Genomic DNA, 26,821 nt, shown 5'->3' on the forward strand with positions numbered 1-26,821 from the left:
CCCTCTACACTAAACCTCTTTGCCGAAAATAGCCAATCTACAAGCTCACAACGCCTCGCAGCGTGAGGCGTTGGGAGCTTGTAGATCTGATTTTTCTTGGCTAAAGTTCTCAGAATATGGACGTTAGGGTTCAAGTGGTTGATATAAAAAAGGAGGAAAAAAGTTTCTATCACACAAGGATTTGGAGGACCCCCTGTAGTAACTCTGAGGACCCCCTAGGGCTCCCGGACCCACTGTTGAAGACCCTTGGTTTACAGCATGGCGTTTGCTTTGTTTGTGCGGTATGAATAGAGGAGTGTGACCCTAGCATCATTCTTACATTGTAAGAATGATGCCAATCTACCATGACGCCTGTAATAAACCACATCCACTGATAAGAATCTGTCAGTTTAATTTACCTTACTGTATGTTTCATTTCACCGCACATGGTAGTGGTGGGAAAAGTACTAAAATGTTGTATTTAAGTAAAAGTGTCAATACTGCAATGTAGAATTACTGTTACAAGTAAAAGTCCAGTAATCAAAATGTACTTTTCTTACAAAGATATAGGCATCAAAATATAATTAAAGTACCAAAAGTACTCAATATGAAGAATGTCCTGTTTCAAGTTATCAGACGTCTAGAATGTATTCAAAACAGGAAATAGCAGATCTCCAAGCAATTAGCCAAAGTTGAAATAGGGCTGAAGCTATGGGCTGAAGTGGTTAATGTATGTTTGTAATAATATTATTAATTAATAAGATAATAATTGTAAAAATATTGTAGTGGATACAATATTTGCCTCTGAGATGTTAGTGGAGTAAGAGTAAAAGTAAGCTATAAAAGAATCGACAATACTCAGGTAAAGTAAAAGTACCTGAGTTACTTTCCGTCACTGCATAAAGGTGGGCATTGAAGTCCCTTCATCTCCATGGCCACGTTCACAGTCAATCATTAATGTTTTATATTGAAAAGAAAGTGGGCTATAAGAATCACCAGACACAGGTACATAAGATAGTTATACATACAATACCAGTATGAGAGCAAAGTGCGAGAGAGAGGCATACTGTACTTTACTGTCTAAATTAATTAATTGAAATTGTTGCTAATCAAGTGAATTACATCTATTTCAGTTTCATGGGATTATCAGATTGGCTGAAGTTGTTCAACAGTTGTGTGGTGAAGCCATGGAAGAAGTTGAAGATGGAATTGCTGTTGTAGGCATAGGATGCAATTTCCCAGGGGGTAAGAATTTTATTGAGTTTGCAAACTTTTACAGTGCTTTTCATTCACCTAATTTTTCTGCATTTAACATTGCATGTTTAGATTGCACCAGCAGGTTTTATGCAGTGATTTTGATCAACATTAACATACAATAAATGGCAAATACATTAATATATTCACGTAGCCAACAACAATCATTTTCACACCATCATATGATGACAGAAATGGTAAATCATATTTTACCACAGGAGAGGGGCTTGAATGTTTCTGGGAAGTTCTTGTGAATGGGAAGAACTGTACTGTGCCAATTCCCAAGGAGAGGTTTGACCTGGAAAGCTGGTATGACCCTGATGACAGCAAAGCGGGCAAGTCCTGCACAGTGAAGGCTTGTCTCATTGAGGGGTACTGTTCACCTTTCCTTTCCCTTCTAACTTAATATGAGACTACTATCATTAGTAAATAAATAAAAAATAGTATTTTTTGTTTGCTAACAAAACGATGCAACTCATTGTTTTATAAGTAATTCTAAAATAACTTCAAATGTCTGTGACTTTCCCTATACTGCAGGTTCAATGAATTTGACCACAGGTTCTTTGGCATCAGTGACAGTGAAGTGGAGCGCATGGACCCCCAGCAGAAGATGGTTCTTCAGTGTGTGTACAGGGCTTTAGAGGATGCTGGACTGCCAATGGAAAAGGCCAGCGGCACAAGGACAGGAGTGTTTCTGGGTAAGGTGGTCAAAAGAAGCTATACAGGAAAAACATGAATGTTACTGTAACTGGTGGTATTACAAAATATTCAATATTACGTCCAAGTTGCTCATCCAAGGATATGTTTTCGGCCTGGCAGCAATAACTACTAATAGTTAGTAATCTTTTGGTTGGTTTGATCAGGCTAATTAGTAGGAATGTGGGATGCAAGCCATCGTGTTTTCATTTATGTCTATATTTGAGCTGCTGTAACACCTTGATTTCCCCTCTACCTACCTACCTACCTACGAGTGCATCTCTCCACTCCGACATGTCTCCTTTCCGACATGTCTCCATTCCGACACTAACCCTATCTCTAACCCTAACCCTAAACCGAACCCCCATGGGAGTGTCGCCACTCCGACAATAAGAAGTCAATTTCGGAGTGGCGACATGTCGGAATGGAGAGAGCCTCCCCCTACCTACCTACCTACCTACCGGTACCTACCTACCAACCTACCGGTACCTACCTACCTACCTCCCTCCCTCCTCCCTCCCTCTAGTCTAACATGAATTCTGTCCATTCTAGGTTTGATGAACAGAGATTATGAGCAAACTGCAGCACACGTGCACCCCAGTGTGATCAACCACTGGACTGGCACCGGGCTAGCTATGAGTGTAGCTGCTAACCGAGTGTCCTATGTCTTCAACTTCACGGGACCTTCGATGGCTATTGACACCGCTTGCTCATCATCACTTGTGGCTCTTCATTTGGCCTGTCAAGCCATTAAACAAGGTTGGCAGTTCGTCTTAAATCAATGGTTCCCAAAATGTTTAGCTCGAGACCCAAAATAAATAAATTACGTCTCCCAGTGTCTCAGTGTCTTAAATGTATAGAAATGTTTTGTGTAAATCATCTGATGAAGTATTGATGAAGTAGCAGTTTACTGTATGACTCAGCTTTATTGATGTTTCACAAAATCACAAAAGAACAGATTGTTGCCAAGAAACCTGTTGATATTTTACCCTGATATTGAGGGTCATTCATTTACCTGTAAGTGGGCCACATTTATGGCCGATTACTACCTCCACAGTATTTGACTGTTGTGGCCGAGCATAGCTGATTGTAGATCATGCCACTTTTCAAAATTCAACTTCAAAAATAGTTTTTATACTTTTGATACTTTTGTGTGACACTGGCAGTAGTATAGGGCGTTAATTTACAAAAATGGTTGGAAGGAGATCAATGTCACGTGATTCCCTGTTTGACCCGGAGAAGGCCTTCACCAGGTCAAACAAATGGAGAATGGAGATAAGACGTTTCTGCCTGACAACAACAACGTTTCATTGCTAATAAACATTTCCTCTGTCATCAGGAGACTGTGAGATGGCTCTGTGTGGGGGAGTCAGCTGTATCATGGAGCCACGAGTGTTTGTCGCTCTCAGCAAGGCAAAGATGATCTCACCTGATGGAACCAGTAAGCCTTTCTCCAGCACAGCTGATGGCTACGGCAGAGGAGAGGGATGTGGGGTCGTTTTGCTAAAACCACTGAGAAAGGTACTCAGGTTGACAAAAATGAATACAGCATGAGAAACAAAAAGTACTTGGATGAAACAAGACAGTATTTACATTAGAGTTGTATTGTAACGTTTACTTAACACCCTGATTTAATGAGCTTATGCAACAATAGTGTGACACTACAATCTACAGGATGGTTACAATTGCTTATTATTTACACAGGCTTTACAAGAACGAGACCATATATGGGGTGTCATTACCAAAACGGCAGTCAACCAGGATGGTCATACAGTCTCTCCGATCACCAAACCCTCCATGGTTCAACAAGAGGAGCTGCTCCGCCGCGTCTACTCAGAGTCTGACCTCCAGAATGTCCAGTACATAGAGGCACATGGGACTGGAACCCCAGTTGGAGACCCAACAGAGGCTGGCAGCATCTCAAACGTCATCGCCAAAGCCAGGCCTCCAGACTCAGAGACACTCCGCATCGGCTCTGTGAAGAGCAACATTGGACACACAGAATCTGCAGCTGGGGTGGCAGGGCTCATTAAGGTACTGTTAATGATGAAGCATGAAACCATTGTTCCAACCTTGTTCTACTCAGAACACAGTGCCAGTATAGATGTCAAAGGCCTAAATGTAAAGATTCCTACTGAAGTAGAGATGTGGAATTTCTCTGGTGACAGAATTGCAGGGGTAAACAATTTTGGTTTTGGAGGAACAAATGCACACGCTATTGTCAAACAACACAAACAGACAAGCATTCCTCAAAAGAGTACATGGATACAAAATAAGTGTTTTGTCATGTCAGCAAATTCACCTACATCCCTAATTTCCACAATGGAAGACACCATTAAACAGGTAGATGCAGACAGCGCAGTTGACCTTGACTCACTGGTGTACACATCAGCTTGTCGAAGAAGCCATCGAAAGCACAGATACAGGAAGGCCTTCGTGATTTCATCTCTGGCCGAGCTTAAGGGGCAACTAAACTCTACCCTGAGCAAAAATATCACCCCTTCCTACTCAGATGTGAAGCTGGTGTATGTCTTCTGTGGGAATGGGGTGACCTACCATGGCATGTGTAAGCAACTATTGAAACAGGAGACTATATTCAGAGATAAGGTCAAAGAGATTGAGAAACTCTTCAAAAGATTCAGTAGACGGAACATTTTGGACAGACTTGAGAGTGAGTTTGAGAGTAGTGACTTCTCAAGCCCAGATGTCATCCAACCACTCCTATTTGCTATCCAGGTTGGCATTGCCACCCTCCTCAAGTATTGGGGGGTCAAACCTGATGCCATTCTTGGGCACTCTGTTGGTGAGGTGGCTGCTGCTCATTGTTCTGGCCTCTTGTCTCTTGAGGATGCAGTTAAGGTGATCTATTACCGCAGCACCCTCCAGAGCAAGGTTACAGGAGGCAAGATGCTGGTGATCAGCAACATGGCTGTGTCAGAGGTTCTTAAAGTTATCCCTCGTTATTCTAACAAGATTTGCCTCGCTGCCGTCAACAGTCCCCAGTCCTGCACTCTCTCTGGTGATGCAGATGTTATAGAAAGCCTCTACAGTGAGTTACATGGATCAGACAGTTGTCAGAATCTGTTCCTCTGTGTTCTGAATGTTCCTATTGCTTACCACAGCCAAATGATGGATCCAATTCTGTCTGACATAACAGACAGTATTGGCTCCTTACAGGTGAATGATCTAGAGACAGAGCTGATCTCGACAGTGACAGGCAAGGAGGTAGCACAGGAGGATTTTAGCACAGGCATGTACTGGGCCAGAAACATCAGGGAGCCAGTATTATTTGAGCAGTCACTGAGAGCAGCGTCTAAAGGAAAGAGGAATGCAGTGTTTGTAGAGATAGGCCCAAAGAGAGCCCTTCAAAGGAACATCATGGAAACTCTAGGAAACAACACCCCTGTTCTTGAATCAGTTCTTCCAGAGAAAGATCATGGAACAATGCTGAGCCTTGTGTCTAAGCTTTTTGAGCTGGGGTTTCAGGTATACTGGAATCAGTTCTACAGAGGATGTGAGACATCCCCATTACCTTTTCCAAGATACCAGTTTGATTGCTCTAAACGGGATATAATAATTGAAGCAGCTCAAAGAAAGACAACAACTAACCACCCTGTGCTATGTCAGATTGGCAATGGCAGCAACACCTTCAACTGTGATCTGTCGTCTGACTCATCATACTACCTGCAAGAGCATAAACACAACGGCACACCCATCATCCCGGGTGCCTTCTATGCCGAGTTGGGTTTGGCTGCTTTCATGGTAAATGCCAAACCAAAGGTACCCCTCAGCTCTCTTCAACTGAGTTTAGATTTTCATAGTCCATTCGAATTGATGCAGAATACACCAGAAATGAAAGTGCAACTAGTGCCAGCAGGGAAAGAGTCTACTTTCAAGGTGTTCTCTTCGTCTGCCATTTATGCATCAGGCACAATAGCTTGCAAGCAAGAAAGGGTCATCGAGGAACAGAGTGTTTCATTAAATACCATTTACAAAAGATGCAAATCTGTGCTGAGACCTGAACAACTCTATTTGTATCTTTCTCAGGGGGGCTTTCAGTATGGTGCGGTTTTCCAGAATAAGGGGGATGTGTATTATGGGGAGGAATTGATGGAGGCATATTCATTTATAACAGTTTCGGGGGAGTTATGGCCTCAGTTATACGACTACTGCATCCATCCTGTTGTACTTGACTCCCTGATGCAACTTCTCCCCGTTACAGTAGGATATAAATTTGCGGGAAGACCAGGTTTCCCTGCCAAAATTGGAAGTTTGACAGTGTTGGAACCACTTCAACGTGAGATGGTTATCTACCTAAGAGCAATTGATTTGGGTGTTGATCACTTTGAAGTCTGTGGCTTCTTCACAGATAAAGAGGGTAGAGTGCTGGTGGAGGTCAATCATGTGTTGATCAAGTACCTTGGAAGTAGCTTTCATGTAGTTGAGGAATACTTCTACCACAATGAATACAATGTGGTCTCTGAAAACATCACATCCCCTGATCACCCTAAGGCCTTGGTCTTCTGTGACCTGTTAGGCATAGGTAAAGCAATGCAACAACACCTGGACTCAAGATCTCGATTCATTTCCTTCTCACATGCAAGGGAAATCTTGAGTCATGGATTCCATACTCTTTTGATAGATCTCAACATCACAGAAATAGGGAAACAGTTTGACGAGGTTTTATTTTTGTGGGGCAAAGACAATCTCTCTTCGGTGGCAGCCGATAATGTCTTGCAGAATGTGGTGAGCTGCTGTGAGATTTTCCGCCAAATAGTCCTTGAACTGAAGCTAATTAAATTCCCTAACTCTATCAGAGCAATAACCTACCATGCTTCTGAAATCACAGTAGACCACATAAACCCAGGCTTTGCTCTGTTAGGCATGACAAGATCATTTGCAGCAGAGTTACCTGAGCTTTCTTTTCAATTGATTGACATAAGTTGCATCTCTGCTAAGGACATCACTGCACTGTCTCAGATCCTGAGATCATACCCATGCAGTAAGTATCCAGAATTGGTAGTAAAAGATGGGTCAGTTTTGAAACCTTCCATTGTCCGTACCCCTGTTGAAAGTGATATTAACAGCTTTGATGGCAACTTCTGCTCCACACTGTCTGATCCCTGCATCCTTCAGACAGCTGATGCATATACAATGACCAAGCTGTCTGCTGTTCCTTTCATTGATAAAGACCAGCAGCCAATTGCCGAGTCATCAGTTGACATTCAGATCAGTAAGATGTGTGCTCATACGTCTGACTATTATCCTGTCAGTGTTTCACATATGAAATATGGCCGGACTATCTACTGCAACAAACAAGCATCCCAAAACCATAATTTACTCGCTCTTGATTTCAGTGGCACGATTACAGCAGTGGGAAAAGATGTTAGAAACGTTAAAGTTGGAGATCATGTTGTTGCTTGTTACCCTGTTCAGGCAGCAACCACAGTCTCAGTGCCAGCAGATGCATGCTACCGTAGCAAACGATTCCCATTCCTGAGGAGAACACCTTGTGTTTCATACTTTGTCCTAGCATGGGAGATCCTGCGCAGAGCTTTACCCAGAAACAAACAAAACCTAGGAATTATATCTTCAGTCCCCGACTCTGTGCTGATGAAGGTTTTGACTATCACAGCTCACAAATCAGGATGTAATGTCATAGGTAGTACACAGTGCAATGGGTCTTTTGTAGATGGAAACCAAGCGGAGGGCTTTGTCCTCCTGCCCCAGTTTGATGAGTCTATGATTGCTAAACTTTGCAATGTTCCTGGTGTACGAAATGTTGTCGTAGTCTGTGAGTCTCAGTCCCAGTGTTTAATGGCTCATGACTCATTTCAAAATGTGAGGGAAGGTGTTCGTCTGCAGACCATCCAAATGCCAGTGGTTCTACAGAAAGGCTACCTGACTGCACAGAGGTCCCATGTTTACCACTGGCTTAAGTCCATGAATTTGGAGAGGAAATCATTTTCCCTTGAGAATTTTACCTTGCAGAGTGTGACCTCTTCAAGTATTGAAATCCTCCCACCTGAAAGGTCAATGTCATACTTCAACTTAAAGACCCTGCCTGTGGTGGCACTGAAACAAGATGTAAAAGGTGCTATATCTGTTATTCCTTTGCTGCCTACAAAGAAACAGCTTTTCTGTAAGCAAGCTGTTTACATCGTGACAGGTGGGTTGTCAGGGTTGGGCTTTGAAACGGTCAAGTTCATTTGTCAGAGAGGTGGAGGACATGTTGTCATACTCTCCAGAAGTGGTCCATCAACAGAGAAGCAGCAGGAGATACAACATGTTGAGAAACAGTGTGGGACATCCATCACTGCCATGGAATGTGACGTCTCTGTCTCTGGGTGTTTGTATAAAACTATCAACGTAATCAGCCAGAAATTCCCCACTTGTCCAATCAGAGGAGTGTTCCATAGTGCCGTTGTCTTGCATGATGGGTTGATTGAAACCCTTAACGAATCTCTCTACGAGAAGGTCCTCATGCCCAAAGTGAACGGTGTTCTGAATCTGCATCATGCAACACAACATTGTGAGTTAGATTACTTTGTGTGTTACTCCTCCATCTCTGCCTTCCTAGGAAATGCATCTCAAACAAACTATGCAGCAGCCAATTCGTTCCTCGACACGTTCTGCCATTATAGACGCAAGCTTGGGCTCCCAGGCCAGTCTATCAATTGGGGGGCTTTGAACCTGGGTCTTCTTTTAAACAAGGAACACTTCCAAAGGTTTCTGGAAGCAAAGGGAATCATGGTGCTGGATGTTGCTGAGATTCACACAAGTTTGGAACAATGCCTTTTGATCAACAGACCCCAACAGGCTGTGTGCAGGTTTAACTTCCATAACATCAGGTACAACATCCTCTCCCAAAATGCTGCCTTGTCAATGCGTTTGTCTGCTGTAGTGGAAGAGGCCTTCCAAACATCCAAACAGTTGGATTCACAGACAAAACAAGCAGACTCAGTCACACCAAGTGGCTATGTCAAATCTCTACTTTGTGAGGCCGTTGGCATTGATAAGAGTGAATTGAGTGAGGAATTGTTGCTCTCCTCTTTAGGCATTGACTCAATGCAGGCTATGACTCTGCAGAACCTCATCTTTCGGGACAGAGGTGTAAATGTCCCTCTGGTCAAACTGCTGAACCCCAACACCACACTGGCAATATTGGTAACCATCGTAACTGAGGAAGCGAGCAGTGAACATATGAACGATGACCAAGAATCCACCTTGATTCAAGTAATTTCAACAAGGCTTTAGAACTGTCAAACACAGTACAGTACATATATTGAAATGTATTTTAGGTACTTTAGGTAGTTTTAGGAAAAAGCATGTTATATCTCTGATGTAGGGGGACTCTACATTAGGGGACTCTACATTAAAGTAGAAACAAAACAAACCGTGGTTGCTGGGTTGGTGGAGCATAGATATATGTTCATTGAGTTCATTGGAGTGACTCGTAAAACAGGATAGGCGGAAGTACTGAAGGCACGCTGCCACTCAAAGTGACTACTGTGGCCAATCACAGCACATCGTTATCAGGACTTCAATTCAATTAAAAGGAGCTTTATTGGCATGAGGAAACAAATGTTTACATTGTCTAAGCAAGTGCCTATGGGAAAGAGGGAGTCCCACATCTGATTGGGCTACCAAACTTCCATTTCTGTTACGCACACAGAAGAATTCCGTCAAGAAATGCCTATCCTTTTTACGAGCCAATGACGTCACTCGCATCTTCTGAAAGGCATTAGGTCGAATTAGAGTTCGGAAAGCTGCACGTCGGAAAGTCGGAACTCTCTGAGAAAATGTTTGGTGGTCGGAGACAGTATGAAGAGCTGGTACTTAAGACAATCAAATACAGCCCAGTGTCTCTGAAAATGATCACTGCATTTGTTGGGAACCAACTGGTCACAAAGAATAAAGTCTCTCCAAGAGAATACAGCCTCTCTAAGAGAAAACCAAAAACTTCCTCAAGGCTCTACAGTGCAGATGCCAAGCTTGAAAGAATCTGAACCAAGTGTGTGAAGCCAGACAGGGATATTTAGCTTAATTCAAATGGATGAAAACAAAGCCAATCTGACCCATTTCCTCAAATGAGTTAGAGAAGATACTGTAGTTCCAATTATGGTCAGGAAATTGGTATTAGTGGAGGGTTTGAGGATCCTGAAAAGGTGTCATCTGTAGCTGTGATTGATGTTCCTCAACTGCAGGCTTCATATTAAGTATAAAGAAGCTGTTACTCGCATACTGTACTTCTACATTCAGCTGATGCAACAACCAAGGCTATCAGAGCAGAGGTGCATTATTCTCTGCAGAGACACAGATGCGCTGGTGTCAATTCTTATGTTTCCATTCCAACTGAGACAAGAAATGTGGATACATGAAAAAGTTAAGGATATCAAAATGTCAAGTGAGATACTAAATTGTCTGTTAGCATTTAATGATCTCACTGTCAGTTCAGTATAGGAAAAAAGAGAGCCTGGAAATAGTTCCAGCCCTCAACTTCTCCACAACTTTGGTGAGGATGAAGTACCAAGTACTATCTCATTGACAGTTTGTATGCACACTCAAAATCAACCAGCAAATCAATTCATGCTGTTTTCTGTGGCCTGTTTTGAAAACTGAAAGCCAATCTTGATACATTGCCGCCAACAAGTGATGCCTTGACTCTGCACATCATGAGGACCCACAATCAACGAGGGTATCCAAAGCTACCCTCACCAATCAATTGTGGCTGGCACATGGTAGAAGGCGTTGGTCCCCCAGCTTTAAACTTAATAACCTCTTCAGGCCAGATCCTTGATTACACATATTTCCATTATTAGATAATACCCAGGACAGTATGGTACAGTTTGCCATCAGCATTGAGTGTTGTCATGTTATATTCAATTGTATCGCCATATTGTCTATTTAGCATGACCCATTTTCAATGTTGTAAATGTTCTTATTCTTAGTCTTGCTGTTATTCTGTGACCTGCTATGTTATCCATTTTGGTGTGATATGTGTTTTGAATTGAGTAATTTCTTGTATACTCAAAATGGACAAAAATGCCATTAAAGAAGTTGCCTTTTACCATAATATTTACAAATCTATTGCAATAACATTCAAAATAACTTTCCATATTGTTCTTTTATCTATTTCCTTTAATATAACATGGAAAGAAATACATTTTAAAGTAAAGAATTAATGAAATGCTTATGATGTTTAATCAGATTATTTGACTATAGCATGAAATGGGCATTCAACTATTGAAGGGCTTATAAAAGTCACCAGAAAATAAATTCAAAATGCCAACCACCTCAAAACTTTTTCTATGGGTACCTTCTAACACAAAAAAAAGGTTGTCAGCTTCTACCCAAACATAGCCGCAAAAGTCATTTCTGAAGCACTTTTCAGTTTTGGCCCCTTGACTATATAGTGTAAAACTTGCTGAACTATTGTCACATGAACCCCTCCACCCTGAGGCATTTTCTTTTACTCGCTTCCACAGAAATATTGTTACAATAGCAGATCTACAAGCTTACAGATCTGCTATTTTCACTATTTTTGCCATGTTCTTATAATTGGGGATATGACCAATGTCTGACCAGTTTTTATGGTATAATTTGTTGGTTAGTTTTGATCCAGTATAATGGACTTTCTTTTAAAAAAAGGTATTAAAGGACAACTTTTTTACAACAAGGGTTCATATTTTAGAAAAGATAAGTGTTAAAATGTTTTCTTACTTACTTGATTTCAGTGTGTGGGGATATGATTACAAGTGGCTGAATATGCCTTTTTAGACTCAATAAGCCGGCAATTTCTTTGACTATTTACAGTAACACTGCTAGCCCCCAAGTCACATCTGCCCATGAAAGATTGCAGTGCATCTTAGGAATGGGCTTATTGTGTGAATTTGTCTGACTGTTGGTACCAAGAAATCCATCTAATATACCGGTAGACTATATCTTGCTGGATGGTGCATGTGGAGAGGCAAAGGAAAGCCGTTCCCGATTGTGTTACATTTAGCAAAAAAATAGACTGCGGAAACCCGAATAAAACACGATCAAAACCGCATAAAACCGCTAATTTACGTGCGTGCGTGAGGAGCGCGTGACAGCCCCTCCTACTGTAAATTAGTTCCCCCGGCTATGACCTTAACGTCATGACATCACAGGTCCTCTAAGATTTTGGGTCTGTGGCTCCCCGACTGCTCACGTTCAAGCATTCAAGCACTGATGTTGGATGTCAACATATTAAATCCTCACAAAATACCCCTTTTTTTTTGTGGTTCTTTCATTTTATAATTTTTACGATTTAATGACCAACACTTCTTTTTACTCCTCTGCATTTATTTTAGAACTTTAGTTATTAGTTACTTTGTAGATTGTGTTATTACAAAACATAGGCCTACATTAACCGCTTCAACCCTATATACATTTTGGCTATTTGAAAACTCATTTTGAGCTTGTAGATCTGCTATTTTCAAAATATATTTATTATACATTTGAAAACTTGAAATGGGACATTCTGCATAATCATTATGGCTACTTTTGTACATTTACTCAAGTACATTTTGAATTCTGGACTTTTTAACAGAGTATTTTTATATTACAGTAGTGATACTTTTCTACTTAAGTAAACATTTTGAGTACTTTTTTCCACCACTGAGTATAGGTCTATTGAAACACGGCAGAATGTCCCACAGCCACGCTTCCAACCATGGTGCATTATTCAGTGAAGGAAAAACACTTGTGCAAAGACCACTCACTCTATGATGCATGATGCCATTTGATTCACAAGTACGTTATTTAATAATTTAATAGTTATGATGAAAACCTTCATACAGAGAATATTGCTGTCAGGCCATGAAAACATCACAGAGAGCAGCTTTAACTTGAGGCGGTCTTCAATAATTATGGGGGGAAAAATAGCCTGAAAAGGCGCATATTTTTCTTGTCTATAGTTCTATTGATTGCATCTCTGGTGTAATCCGGTAGAAAACAGAATCTATTTCTTAGAAGGTTATCAGCAATAAAATATATCCAATCCATACATTATTGTTATAAAAAAAAATACAAAATGTATTAGCAAGTTCTATGTCTATGTCTTGGCGGCACCGCGACCCATGATGGACTTCTTAGTGTTTCTCTCAGGTTTCAAAATTATGATATAACACTTTGGTCCAAACAGCGCCACCAACAGGCCAAAACTAGATGCTAAAATAGCAAACACCTCCACCACATCCGCATATTTGCCTGGAGAGCTGATATATGCTGGGATGAAGGCTATCCACACGGCACAGAAGATCAACATGCTGAAAGTTATTAACTTGGCCTCGTTGAAGTTGTCCGGTAGATTCCTCGCCATGAAAGCTAGGAGGCAGCTGAGGAGAGCCAGTAAACCAATATAACCCAGTAACACAGCAAAACCAACGGTGGATCCCACCACACACTCATAGACTATCTTGTCACTGTGATATTGTGTGTTTTTATGAGGAGTTGGTGAAGCAGACACAAGCCAGGCAACGCAGATGGTTGCCTGGACAGAAGTAAGCCCCAGAACTGTTCCTCTCTGCTGCATGGCACCAAACCACTTCATAATGTCTGCTCCTCCAGGCGTTGAGGCTTTGAACACGGCCAACACCACCATAGTCTTTACCAGGACACAGGAACAGCACAGAACAAAGCTGATGCCGAACACTGCGTGTCTCAGCTGGCAGGTCCACATTCTGGGACGACCAATGAACAGCAGGGAGCACAGGAAACACAGTTTGAGTGACAACAGGAGAAGGAAGCTGAGTTCTGAGTTGTTGGCGCGCACCATGGGTGTGTCTCGATGGCGGATGAAGATTCCCAGGACAAAGCTACAGATAAGTGTGCCTAGCAACGAGATGGTTGTCAAGGAGATGCCCAGGGCCTCGTGGTAGGAGAGGAACTCCACGCTCTTGGGGACACAGTGGTCACGCTGGGGACTTGACCACAAGTCCTCTGGACAACTGGTGCACTCTGTGGAGTCTGACCAAGAGGACAAGGTTAAAGGGTCAGATGAGAACAGTATCATTCTAAAGACTGTAGCTTGCTACATAAAGTAAACCCACCGGTCTCATTGCTGATCTCTCCCCCAGAACAAGCAATGCAGTCAAAGCAGCAGACAGGTTCTCCTTTCCTTCTGGCCACACGGGTTCCAGGGGAACAGCTCTCACTGCACACTGACCGAGGAGGCTACAGAGGAAAGCAGTGCTGTAAGGTAACTAAGTACATTTACTCATTTATTAAGTACTGTACTTACGTAAGGAACATGTTTAGGTAATTTCACTTTACTTGAGTATTTACAATTTTCAGTACTTTTACCTCTACATCTCAGAGGCAAATACTCCACTACAATTATATGAAAGCTTTAGTTCTAGTCACTCAGTTTCAGTCTAAACTAAGTTAAGTTGCCATCATGAGCTCAAATTGAGTTCTAATAGGAAGCTGAAGAGACCTTTGTGGATTCAAAGCTCCAGAAGATTGAGTCTTCATCCATGATGAGTTCTTCATCTCCGGAGGCTAGCGTCTTGACCACGCCTACATTCTGAACCCGTGTGCTTCCATCAGGAAGCCACACCCAGTTCATGACGTCATAGATGGGTAAAGCGTCGCCGTTCTCATCAAATGACACATCATCACCGAATGATGTGGTGAAATTGATCTTTTCCAGGTAATAAACTAGCTGGAAATAGTGATGAGCGAAATCATGAAAACAAGAGACTTATTTTGTGGGGTTATTTTGAGGGCATTAAAGGAGCTATAGTCAACTTTTTCATTGTAGGGCCGACACTTTGTTTACATCCTAGTCTATAGACTAGCATGTAAACAAAGTGTCTGACAATGGCCCAAATTATTATTTTATCATTATTTTACGCTTTTTGTGGTCATTTTTGAATAGAAACACATATATGAAGCTTATTTCTTTATAATATATTTTCGAAACATTATTTTTATTTTAGCATCCGTTTTTCAAGAAAAAGTTGACTATAGCTCCTTTAACTTTCTGGGCAATGAAAGGGGGGCATTAGGAAAAGACTGCAAGGAATTAATTAAACCAATGAATAAACGCATCTGGGAATAGAATCCAAGATAAATACATTCTTCTAAATCAGGGGTTCCCAAACTTTTTTTTATCACAGGGCACCACATAAATATTGTTTTAATCCGAGGCACCCCTACATTATAATTTTCACTCCCAGCACCTTATATTTATAGCATATCGTCGTTGTCGGGTGGAAACCTTGTATGTCCAAAACCGTTCGTTTTGTATTTATCATCTATAAAATGTACTAAACTAGTGAAAACAGCAGATCTACAAGCACACAACGCCTCGCATCGCGAGGCGTTGTGTGCTTGTAGATCGGCTGTTTTCACTAGTTTTGTGTGACAGTCTTGAAGCAGGGCTTTGCTTTACCAAAAGACTTACACATTTGAAACTTGGAGATACGAGGTTTCTGCCAGACAGTGACGATATTTTAGTGATTATGTTGCGAGGAAAACGTTGAGATAATAGCCATTTTGGTTAGAACTGACTGAAAATAAACATTTTCAAGTGTTATCAAATTATCTTGCGGCACCCCTGGACTGCCGTCGCGGCACCCCAGGGTGCCCCGTCACCCACTTTGAAAACCACTGTTCTAAATAATCTAATCTGGAGGTGACTGGGGCGGACGTCGTCATCCCCCAAATTTGGGATGGAAGTGAGGAAACAAACAAGCAGACAAAGAAAATGCATAATACAGTTTTCATCCGTTTATGTCAATTTGTCTTCATTTTCACCAACATTTACAGATTTACCAGGTAGAAACATTGGCAGGCAAACTGTGAGTTCATTCACACATCCCACCTGCCATGGCTGTATTGCCTGCAGGCTGGCACAGCTGTGCCCAGGGAAAGGCCCTCGTCCTGGCACACACTGCAGCATGTCGTGGAGGGCGTGGGCCAGAGCATAGATGGCCTTGTAGATGTTGTAGTCTGGCCTGAGGTCTGACACGTCCAGGAAGGCCGTGTCGGCTGTCCCCAGGTCCTCCTGTCCGGTGCAAACCTGTCCACCGGCATCCACCCACTGTGGCGGAAGGGGTGCATATTTGCACCCAAACGTGTGCTCCCAAAACTGCCTCACCTGAAGAAACACAATGAAGACTTCAACCCATTTAAGCCTGAGGCCGATTCTAATGCTACATGTGTCCTCTTTTTTATTATTATTTCAAGACATTTATAAATGAAAGAAATCAAAGAAATTCCATAAATTAGAAAACAAATATTTAAGAAGTAGTGAAAATAGCCGATATACCAGCTCACAACGTGACACGAAGCACACGCTGCGAGGCGTTGAGAGCTTGTAGATCGTCTATTTTCAGCAAAGAGGCTTGGTGTAGAGGTCAAAAAGAGCAGACCAAGTACAGAGTGAAAGGTCAAGTTTAATACATATCGACGATTGAAGCGGCTAAATATCTGAAAAAACATTAACACAAATCCAACATACACTGATGACAGTGCTGTCAAACAAGTCGATGAAAATCTACATAACGCATTTAGAGGGGTCCCTGCTTCATCTCTCTCTCTCTCGCAGTTAAGGGGTCCTTAGCCTGAAAACGTTGTAGACCGCGTTTTCCAGAACTTTAAACGCTAAAGTGAAACAAAGAGACTCACAGCGCTCTTTTCGTGGCTGCTGCCGGGGTCGTCGCCGGGATGCGTTTTCAACAGGAAGTCCTTGAGGCCCGGGATCTCTCCTCGCCGGATGGCGATGCCCAGCGTTCCCCTGAGGTGCGGCATGAAGCCCGCGGTCTGGAGGCCGGCGTAAGTAGCCCACGACTCACTGGCCATCCACTGTAGCCCCGTCAAGTTCTGCTTGACCACCTGTCATGGTCAACACAACGTAGCAGTAAGCAGTGGCAAGCCTTGCCACCGGGCGGGAGCCTATCTCCAACATAGACATCTAGCGTGAGGCAGCTAGATGTGCAAGTAGCACTCGCCCTAGCCTCGACGACCTTGCAGGCTTTTATGCAAAGGCTAAAAATGTGATTTAGATAGCATTTTATGTAGACGGATATCAGGTTCATTGTTGACCTGGCATCCTATCCTAGTATACTGTGTATAGTTTGTGTACAGTGGATTCCTTACGACTCGTGTCAGTACAACCACACTTGCAATTTCATAGAATTGCACCTTTTCTAGCTCAGGCATATGATAACAACAACCCCCCAACCTCCTCCATCAGTTTAACCATGTGGCTCCGATAAGCGAATCCGACGACCACCCGAGCTGTGGAAGTCTTCATCACAGAGACGATCCTCTGGAGCTCCGCCACCTCGGAGTCCCTGGGCAGGACCTCCAGGTAGGCCAGACACCCCAGACCCGACTGGAGCAGGTCGGCCTGAAAGGACCGGGCGGCGTTGTGCCCGTAGTCGTTGTCGACGATCACCAGTCCCACCCAGGTCCATCCGAACCTCCTCATGATCTGCAGCATGGCTCGCACCTGAATGGACCAGGAAAGGGGAAGGATATGCAATTATTTACCAGATGCCGCCAGTGTTGCTGTTGCATCGGTCATGTCACGCAGTACTACGCTGCCAGAGCATCAGTTAAAAACAACCCTTAACTCATTTACTACCAGAATATGAAACCAAACTGCTCGTCATATCCCGGTTAATTTTCGTACCTTTTAATGGGCTCGCAGCATGTCCATTGTGCAGATGCTCATGAATTTAACATGAGAGGCAATGCAGATCTGTTTTTTTTTTTTTTTTTTTCATATCCAGTTTTTAACTGTTTCCAGTCAAAACAAGAATCGATACTTTTTGAGCAGATAAACGGCAGCAGCATGTTGGATTAAATGCAATAAAAAACTAGACTGCACTTGCATCTTGTGCACTCGTGGCCATGTATGGCCTTCTTGTGCGCCAGCAGAGTGTGCCCTGTTATTTATATCGCGTGTATCAAAAAAGCATCCTGCTACGGGCAGTGGAGACGCCCCTATACTCTATAGAGACGCCCCTCTTAACAAGACACTGCATTTTGCACAATGCACAGCCACTAAAAAAAGAAACTTTGTAGGCTACTGTTAAAGCCTGCACTTGACACTTTGTGCTGTGCTCAAAATAAACTTGACACTTTGTACTGTGAAAGGCCTCTCATTTTATTTATCTTCTATGCTGGGTGTTTTTTAATGGGTTGGCATGGTACAAAAGAGAAATTAGAATTAGTGAAAACAGCTCGCAACACACGTTTTGAAAAGATACAATTATACTGTCTGTTTTTGTTCACTACTAGAAAATGCAGACGCATAACTGTTAATTTACAACAGCCAAAAATGTAATACATTTGTAAAACATGGGCTGTAAACAATTAAGGGAACCATAAAATGTGAATTAACATTCATACTCACTAGTTGCATTTCCATAAAGCTCATTCGAATTCGCCTTTACTTTAACATTAAAACCCGTACTGTCATACTCAAGATAACTTATAACGCGCCAGGGTTTATTGTTAAAGTAACGCGCTACGCGCCTGACAGAGATGACAGCGTCCCCACCCGGGTGCCGCCATCTTTAAACTAGTTGTTGACGAGGCAACGGGCTTTGGCCAATCAGAGGCAAGCGGAACGAGAGGGGCGTCTCCACTGCCCGTAGCGGGATGCTTTTTTGATACACGCATTTATATCAGGTCTCACTTGTTGTTGGTGACATCACCAAGAATGCTGGTCCCTGATTGGCTACGGGCGTAAACAAAGACAGATACGCCACAGATACGCCACCAAACGCAGTACTTGCTCACTCTGCTGACGCAAGTAAAAAAGGTTCCTATCACACAAACATTTGGTGGCCCCCCTGTAGTAACTCTGAGAGGGTGGTATTTGTTAAGTGTGTGGAACTTGATATTCAACAGCTGTGTTGTTGTGCAGCGGTTCACCTGGAAGGCATCACTTGGGATGGTTCTAAAGAAGGAGGGGTACTTCTCCTGGTCACTCAGACAGGCACAGGTGGCGTAGTAACTGACCTGCACAATGCACAATGTAGAAAACATACATTGTAACTCACCTGCACAGGGGTCATCAATATGTCTGTACACAGACAAATGTGTCCATGGCAAGACTCTGTCTTGTCTGGCTTTTTTCTTTTTTTTTTTTACGCTTCATATAATGTTATTTTGATCATAAGACCCAATTACTGAATGTCAAATCTCCAGGATTTCCTCGGAATATGTATATGACACTGATTTACTATAGGACACTATGGCACATAATGAGTCCACTTGCACTAGTGCTTCTCAAACGTTATTTGCAAGGACCCCCATAACTCTGAGAGTATAGAAATGGAACCAAATGTGTTTCCATTTCTATCTGTTATGGTCATTCAGGGCTATCTCTTTATGTGTTTCTGGTAATATTATTGTCCGATCATTTTGTGTCTGTGGCAAAAATGGAATCTTGACAAAGAATTTCCACCACAAACCAACATGGCGAATGGCGATGAAACCTGCACCTGCAACATGTACAAAACATCTGAACTGTAATATATGCATTTTACACTGCTTTTTATTTTTATTTTAGTACTTATGTAAGCAGAGAATACGAGCATATTAGCTAGGGTTGCTTGATATTAGGAAAGCATGTGATATGCAATAATGTTGTTGAATATTGCAAAAGATTGCTGCCATTTGTTCCAAAAAGCTTTAGGTCTATACCCTGTATAAATAAAATAACATGCATATAACAAAGAAATGTGACCTAGCTCTTTTTACACAATGCTGTACCCCCTCCAACTGTATATATGTTCCTGCTTTCAACTGTTTTTACACTTTTGACACATATGTTTTCTCGTCCTAATAAAGCTCCTTTGAATTGAATTGATATGAAAAACCTTGTAGCTTGTCTGTCTGTCTGTCTGTCTGTCTGTCTGTCTGTCTGTCTGTCTGTCTGGCTGGCTGGCTGGCTGTACAGGAAGTGATGTCAGTGAGTCACAGTGATGTGGTACAGAATTACTCATATATGGGCATAAAAAGGATGTCACGTGACATCACTTCCTGTACTGACAGTCAGACAAGCTACGAGATTTCTCAGGGTATAAAAGTCCATTAATGGTCATTCCCAGAAAAAGAAAAAAAAAACCTTTATGTCCATACATGGAGATTTCTGATGTCATAAATTCCAGGTCGAAAATGAGAATGTTAGGGTACCATATATGGCCCATACTGTATATGGAGATCCACAGGCATCAAACCAAGGCCCTAACTCACCAAGGCCCTGCTTGGCATTACTAATTAACATACATTTTGTTATGCCCATCTCCATGTATGGGCATAACATATATTGTATGTACAGTATATGGATACATATTATTATTAATAAAGGATAAAATAAAATAAAAGGTCCATATATGGTCATTCCCAGAAAAAGAAAAAAAACTTTTATGCCCATACATGGAGATTTCTGATGTCATAAATCCCAGGCCGAAAATGAGAATGTTATGGTACCGTACCCCCTTATGCCCATATATTGAGATCCACAGGCATCAAACCAAGCCCTAACTCACCAAGGCCCTGCTTACATACGTTTTATGCCCATATATGGAGATTCCTATATTGTCAATATTAAGGACATTATTAAGGATATTATGTTATCAATATTAAGGACATATATGGGCGGCGTGTTCCTCCCTCCGCATCATCAGCGCCCACACCCAAGGTGGGGTTGGCCGATAGGGCCTTTCTGTGTGGAGTTTGCATGTTCTCCCCGTGTCTCCTAGGGTTGATACCCTCACAAAAACATGAACAAACTCCCCCCAGAATGACAACAACTAGAATCGTCAGAGAAACGCTGTGGTTGGCCAGATGGCCAAGAATTGGCGCAACCTCGCCCTTGTCGCATGTCACCCTGAGGTCGCAAGTCACCCTGAGGTGTCTTACTAGTAATATTGCCCTATATACAGTACACTAAGAAAATGGTTACATTTTAAAATACACAAAGCCGTCAAGAAGTCCATCTCTAGAAAAATACCTTGTTAAAGGGCCTACACCATGCTTTTAAAACTCTATTTTTTGTATAAATATATGCTCAAAATTGAGTCTTAGACAGGTTTTAACCCTCAACAAACACCCTGACATTCCTGACCGTTTCTTATAGCTGTGCTATAATTAGGCTCTCCAGCTGCAATACCAAAACGGCCTTTGTTTGCTCAGTGGCGCATCTAGTGGGGTTTTTCCACCCCTCCCCCCCCCCCCCCCCCCTCCCCTCCTCTCCTCTCCACTCCACAGACCAAGAACAGTAAGAGCCAGCTGCAGATGGAGGTGGAGGCTAAGCAAATTAGAAACAAATGAGGGGCTGGGTTTACAACAGTAGCTCTGGTTTTTACCCGAAGGGCGGGGAGGGGGAATCCGTGTGACGTCACACGGATCAACTCTCAGAACAGCACTGTTCTGAGAACCCGTGGAAAGCTTTTTAACTCTGCCTTCCCAAAAACAGAGAAAGACACAATGGTCAGAAATAGGACTTTGTGAGGATAGAAGGTGCCAGTGGGACCCCAAAAAAAGGTTTTAAAATAGAAAAAGTGAAAATTCATGGTGTAGGTCCTTTAAAGGTTTTCAGATGGAACAACATGAGTCTGATAAAGCAATACGGAAAACATCCCTCACTGCCTGCAATGTAATAGAGAAACGAAGCCATGTCGTCATTTGTGCGTAATGTCGCCCTCTAGGGGGTTCATGCTGGTATTGTTTTGTATTCAAATCGCCATTGGGAGATTTGCGTTTGCTGCATATAAGAACTGTGTTAAAAATATAAACACACCATGTGCGCGTTTCTGTCAGCGGGGGGGTTCTGCATAGCTTATGATATTCATTCATATCTGATATAGCCTGTTGTCAGAGAAAATGTAATCAATGCTGTCCTAAATGTTGGAAACTACAGAGAGACACTCGTGTCTGGGACAGACTGTCGCTGAGAGCATGTCCGCGCACATGGTGTGTTTATATTTTTAACACAGACCTTATATGCGGCGTTCGCAGAATCCCCTATGGCGATTTGAATACAAAACAATACCAGCATGAACCCCGTAGAGGGCGACATTTCACGCCATTTCACGGAAGTGACATCACACTTCGCTGCTGAATTGTAATAAGGCGTTTCAAGTAGCACACTTACCATGGGCACTCTGTACAGGCCTAACACACTAGAGAGGGCAATAGAATTGGCCGAGGTACCCTCACCCACAATGCCGAGCACCGGCGGGGAGCCGGAGCAGCTCCCGTCCAATCGGAAGCCGCCCCCCTCCCTGCCGCTGACCAATGACAGCGCAGAGCGGAAGCCCACCCCCAGCACGCTGCAGGTCTCGTGGATGCTGTATCCCAGCGACACGTTGGGCAGCAGCCCGGGGGTCCGGTTGATCTGCTCCACGGTGAATGCCATGGTCCGAGCCCAACGGAAACCTGGGACGAAAAAACTACAACACACACACGGCACACAATGTCCACTGTCTGTGACCTTTGAATGTCTCTGCTATAGCCTGTCGGGCAGAAACAATTTACAGTTGCAATTTACAATTTCATTTGAGCAGACGCTCATTAGGAACTGAGGACGATTTTTTTATGTCTACGGTTCCTTCTAAGGTTTTAGAAAAACGTATGTTTCTATGTTCAGTGGTTCTCAAACGTTTTCATGTCAAGGACCCCCAAAATTATATGTGTTTGGCCATGGACCCCCCATCTCTTGAGTTACAAAAGTTTGCTTTAAAAAATATATAATTATATATATTCAAAGCTTATATATCTGTATTTTTGAACAGCCAAAGTCTAAAATAATGGTTAACATGGTTAAAATCTAAAGTGACACAGGTGCTTTCCAGGTCTTAATGAGATTAGCAAAGACAGCACAAGGTAATACATCAAATGGATATAAATAGTCATCTAAAATCATAAATAAACCAAGAACCTCATCATTAGTCTAAGAAAACCAAAAATGTACCTTGCTCTTTACTGTACTCTGTTGTACAGTACTGTACTCTACTTTACTGTACTCTGTTATTGTTTTTCTTTTATCTTTTTCTTACTTCTCTGTAACTTTGTAAATAACCTTATACTGCTGTGCTGCCTCTGGGCAACTGATTTTCCCCCTTGGGATAATAAAGGTATCTATCTATCTATCTATCTATCTATCTATCTATCTATCTATCTATCTATCTATCTATCTATCTACAGGGCCGGTTCTAGGGTTCAGGTGGCCCTAAGCAAGATTATTTTAGGTGGCCCCCCACTGACGGACGCGCGCACTTATTAACTGTCGCCAAAACTGAATCGCCAAAACCAAAGTTATAAATAATAACGTCTTCTTCTATCTAGTAGAACATGTGGTGTCTGTTGTTAGCACTCAAGCATGTATCTACTAACTATACACATAGGGTTGCCAACTCCTAGAGATTCAAATACGGGATACATAAAAAAATGGGGGTTTTGAGGGGCGGTCAAAACCCCAGAAATGCATAGAAATCTGCATTTTGGCACAGATAAAACATTATTAGATCATTCTCTCTGGTTAGTTAAAAGCTATTAAAACAGAAACATGTAGGCCTATGCTCTAATGAAAAACATTTCAAAACCAAGATATAACTATTATAATACATATCCATTTCTAGACACTGTTTAATTTGTCCAAAAACATGAGTGTAATGTTATAACGAAAAAACAACAATTGATTTGAATCAGATTCATACAAAACATCACACACCTTCATCCTGTGTTCTTTTGGTCTCAAATTGCAACTTGTAGGCCTATTCAACTCTACAGTATGTGGCATATTTTCAATTCTGTTGTGTCTTGTGTGAGATCTTAATTTTATTGCACATTAAAATAATAAGTAGCATTTGGATAGGGTATAGGAGTGGGCAACTTAGATGATGGAGAGGGCCACTATATTTCACAATCACTCCAGAGGGCCACAATGCATATTGTAAAAAAATAGATCTACAAGCATCGCGAGGATCCATTATTTTCGCAATTTTTTTAATTGGAATCCTGTATTCTTTTTAGCTATTTTTTTAACTGGAATCCTGAAATGTAACATTATTATTTAATTTCAAATACAGATGTTCGTATGTTAACTTTATGAAATGCAAATACATTGACAAAAAAGACTATAGCACTGGTCATTATGCTACTACTATAGACTGAAGTAATTAAAGTAGGTAAGAGCTGAAATCAATAATATATCGTATTCCGATATTAACCTGCAGGTCTTGGCCACATGTCGAGAGGGCCACTTCACACTCACTCCACAATGCATATAGTGAAAAATAGCTGATCTACAAGCTCAAAACGTGTTGCAGTCTTCTCCCTGTGATGTGGCCCCCTTATGGTTGTGGCCCTAATCGACCGCTTTTGTTGCTTATGCCAGGAACCGGCCCTCTATCTATCTATCTATCTATCTATCTATTATAAATCTTTATAACAACACAGCGTTGCCTCATCAAAGTTGGTATGGGGACTTTATAAACCAGCACACAGACACAAAGGGTGTTCAATAGTACTGATTTATTGAAAAATATAAATGGATCAAAAATGGAGTCTGTCTGCCCGGCAGTGACAATATTTATCTTTGTACAAACATACTTATCTATCAGAACAAAGTTTACAGTTTCCTTGGCATCAAAAAGTACCACAAGTATAAAGTACTTGTTTTGCAGAATGTCCAATTTCACAAGCTGTCAAATGTATAAAATGTAAAAGTATATTTTGAAAATAGCAGATCTACAAGCTCGCAATTGCATCAAATGGCCAAAATGTATACTGTAGGTTTGAAGTGGTTAATATAGGTTTTGTAATAATAATCAAAATCTACGTAAGTAACTAGTAATTAATGTTTTCAAATAAATAGTGTAGAGTAAAAGTACAGTATAAATGTCTCTGAGATGTAGTGGAGTAGAAGTAGCCTAAAGTATTGGAAATTGGAAAACACTCAAGTAAAATACAAATACTTCAAAATGGTACTTAAATAATGCTTAAAAATGTACTTGGATGCTTGTTTCCACCACTGGTATTTATTGTGTGATACTCACCCGGTGCAATGGGGCTCCCGTGGCTTGGAGGTATTTATTGTGTGATACTCACCCGGTGCAATGGGGCTCCTGTGGCTTGGAGGTGAAAGACAGCTCAGGGAAGACAGGGACGTAGTGGAACAGAAACATGCCGCCCACCATCAGGTCTCCCGGCTGGTGCAGCCGGCTGACATTAAACCGCTCCTGCAACTCACAAGGAGAGGACGGTAGAGCAGAGACAGAAGAGAACAACGGCAAGGTCAAGTACAGGTATGAAAGCAGGCGTGTGTCTAGAGAAACCCTCATGGCTGTTATGTTGCCCTCCTCTATCTAACCTCCCCTCTCTAAACCATCTGTCCAGTTTCTACATTTTATATTATACACAGCACGCTGTGCCACACAGCCAGAACACAAGTACATAGGGGCAGGGCTTAGACCGGAAGAGTGGGCACATCATGTAAAGCACGTGGTTTTCAACGTTTTTCATATCAAGGTCCATTATTTATTGGGCATTTTTTGAGGTCCACCATTTGATAAGATTCAGCCTCTCAGACCCAAAACTTAAAATACCGTATATCACCAAATAGTAACCCGGGCGTTTAATACGCAAAATCGATTTGGACCCCAGGCATTTAAAAGAACCGGGCGGCTATTCGCAACAGGCTTTTATTTATTTTTGCACCGGCCTTCGCCAGGCCATTATTTGGTTACAGATCCAATTAGGCTGAAGAAACTGCAAATAATTGCCCGGTCGGACACCTTTTTTTTTTTTCATTATTTCATTGGCTTGAACATATCTGCCATTACTTCACCGGGTGAAACAACACCGCTGTTAGGATAAATTATGATACATAATTATGTTATTGGTGTATGAAGCTCATATGACCATATAAGGGTATATATTATGAACTGAACTCACAGTATAGAGACCACATTTTGTGGATACTGTAAACTCAGGCTATTAGATTACAGGTCATAGTAACTTTGGCTGCCCCGACTGTAATCATGTTTTGATATACTGTGATACTATGATATAAGTCACGAGTGGTGGAAAATTACCAACACTACGTGTCACTTTCTTCCTGTTACTTCCTTGTTATGATTTTGGAACAAATGAATGAGTTCCACGCTTCTTACTGTCATAAACTGTATGTCTTTATATACATGTTTTCCTCCATCTTGGAGGAGAGAGAGAATCCTCTGTCCTGCCGTTAGGGTGGGGAGAGATTATCGAGCATACCACTAGGATGATATGCGCACTGTTTTGTCTTCTTTGTCTGCTCTCTCAAGAATACAGCAATCTAAAGAAATATAGTCCTTTGGCTCTTTGTCTTATTTTAACTATGGATTTAGAGATCCATAATTTATTTATTAATTGGTCCTTCTCGAGTGGTCAAGCTGCGGTGCGTTTGACCAGCCAGGGGGGGGACTTGAGGAACCGGTACTGATAGTACGGTCCTTCTCTCACCAGGGCTGGCCAAAACGTTCCGACACGCTTTAAAAGAACAGCAAGGAATTCTCTACATTGCTGTATTTTCAGACAAAGGATTTTATTTAGACAACAGTGTTATCTGAGTTTTGGATTAATGTGGAACCGCGTGGACATCCAGGAGCAGCACCGGACCGTGACGAAAGGCTGGATTTTCCACCGATGCACCACCGCCCGGCTGCACCTCCTGGATTTCTGCGCTTGGCAAATTCCTAAGTTGATTAAGATAAGTACATATTTACTTAGTCCCCGTAACGTGTCGTGTCTTTGAATTTTGAATTAACGATGTTAATGTTTTGATAATTGAGAAGATGTGTGAATTATATTTTCTCCCCGTCTGGAGGAGTCCATAGCTCCTAATAATGTTTTG

The 26,821-nt window shown here is 42.0% G+C and overlaps 2 protein-coding genes across 2 annotated transcripts; one reads left to right on the top strand and one right to left on the bottom strand.

The window, feature by feature from the left end:
• Positions 1–1,166: 1,166 nt before the first annotated feature.
• Positions 1,167–9,186, top strand: LOC308306651 (phthioceranic/hydroxyphthioceranic acid synthase-like; the record flags this gene model as incomplete). The annotated part of the gene is made up of 6 exons (XM_080751692.1): positions 1,167–1,224; positions 1,452–1,605; positions 1,771–1,931; positions 2,482–2,688; positions 3,269–3,450; positions 3,634–9,186. The coding sequence occupies 6 exons, from the start codon at positions 1,167–1,169 to the stop codon at positions 9,184–9,186; spliced, it is 6,315 nt and encodes a 2,104-aa protein (XP_080607818.1).
• A 3,823-nt stretch (positions 9,187–13,009) lies between these two features.
• LOC308306958 (extracellular calcium-sensing receptor-like) lies at positions 13,010–22,342 on the bottom strand (the record flags this gene model as incomplete). Its single annotated transcript, XM_080752015.1, has 8 exons — positions 13,010–13,923; positions 14,007–14,130; positions 14,393–14,620; positions 15,785–16,060; positions 16,591–16,797; positions 17,147–17,416; positions 18,850–18,936; positions 22,079–22,342. The coding sequence occupies 8 exons, from the start codon at positions 22,340–22,342 to the stop codon at positions 13,010–13,012; spliced, it is 2,370 nt and encodes a 789-aa protein (XP_080608141.1).
• Positions 22,343–26,821: the final 4,479 nt, after the last annotated feature.

Source organism: Nannobrachium achirus, assembly GCF_963921795.1.
Source record: "Nannobrachium achirus genome assembly, chromosome: 21".
Lineage (NCBI taxonomy): Eukaryota > Metazoa > Chordata > Actinopteri > Myctophiformes > Myctophidae > Nannobrachium > Nannobrachium achirus.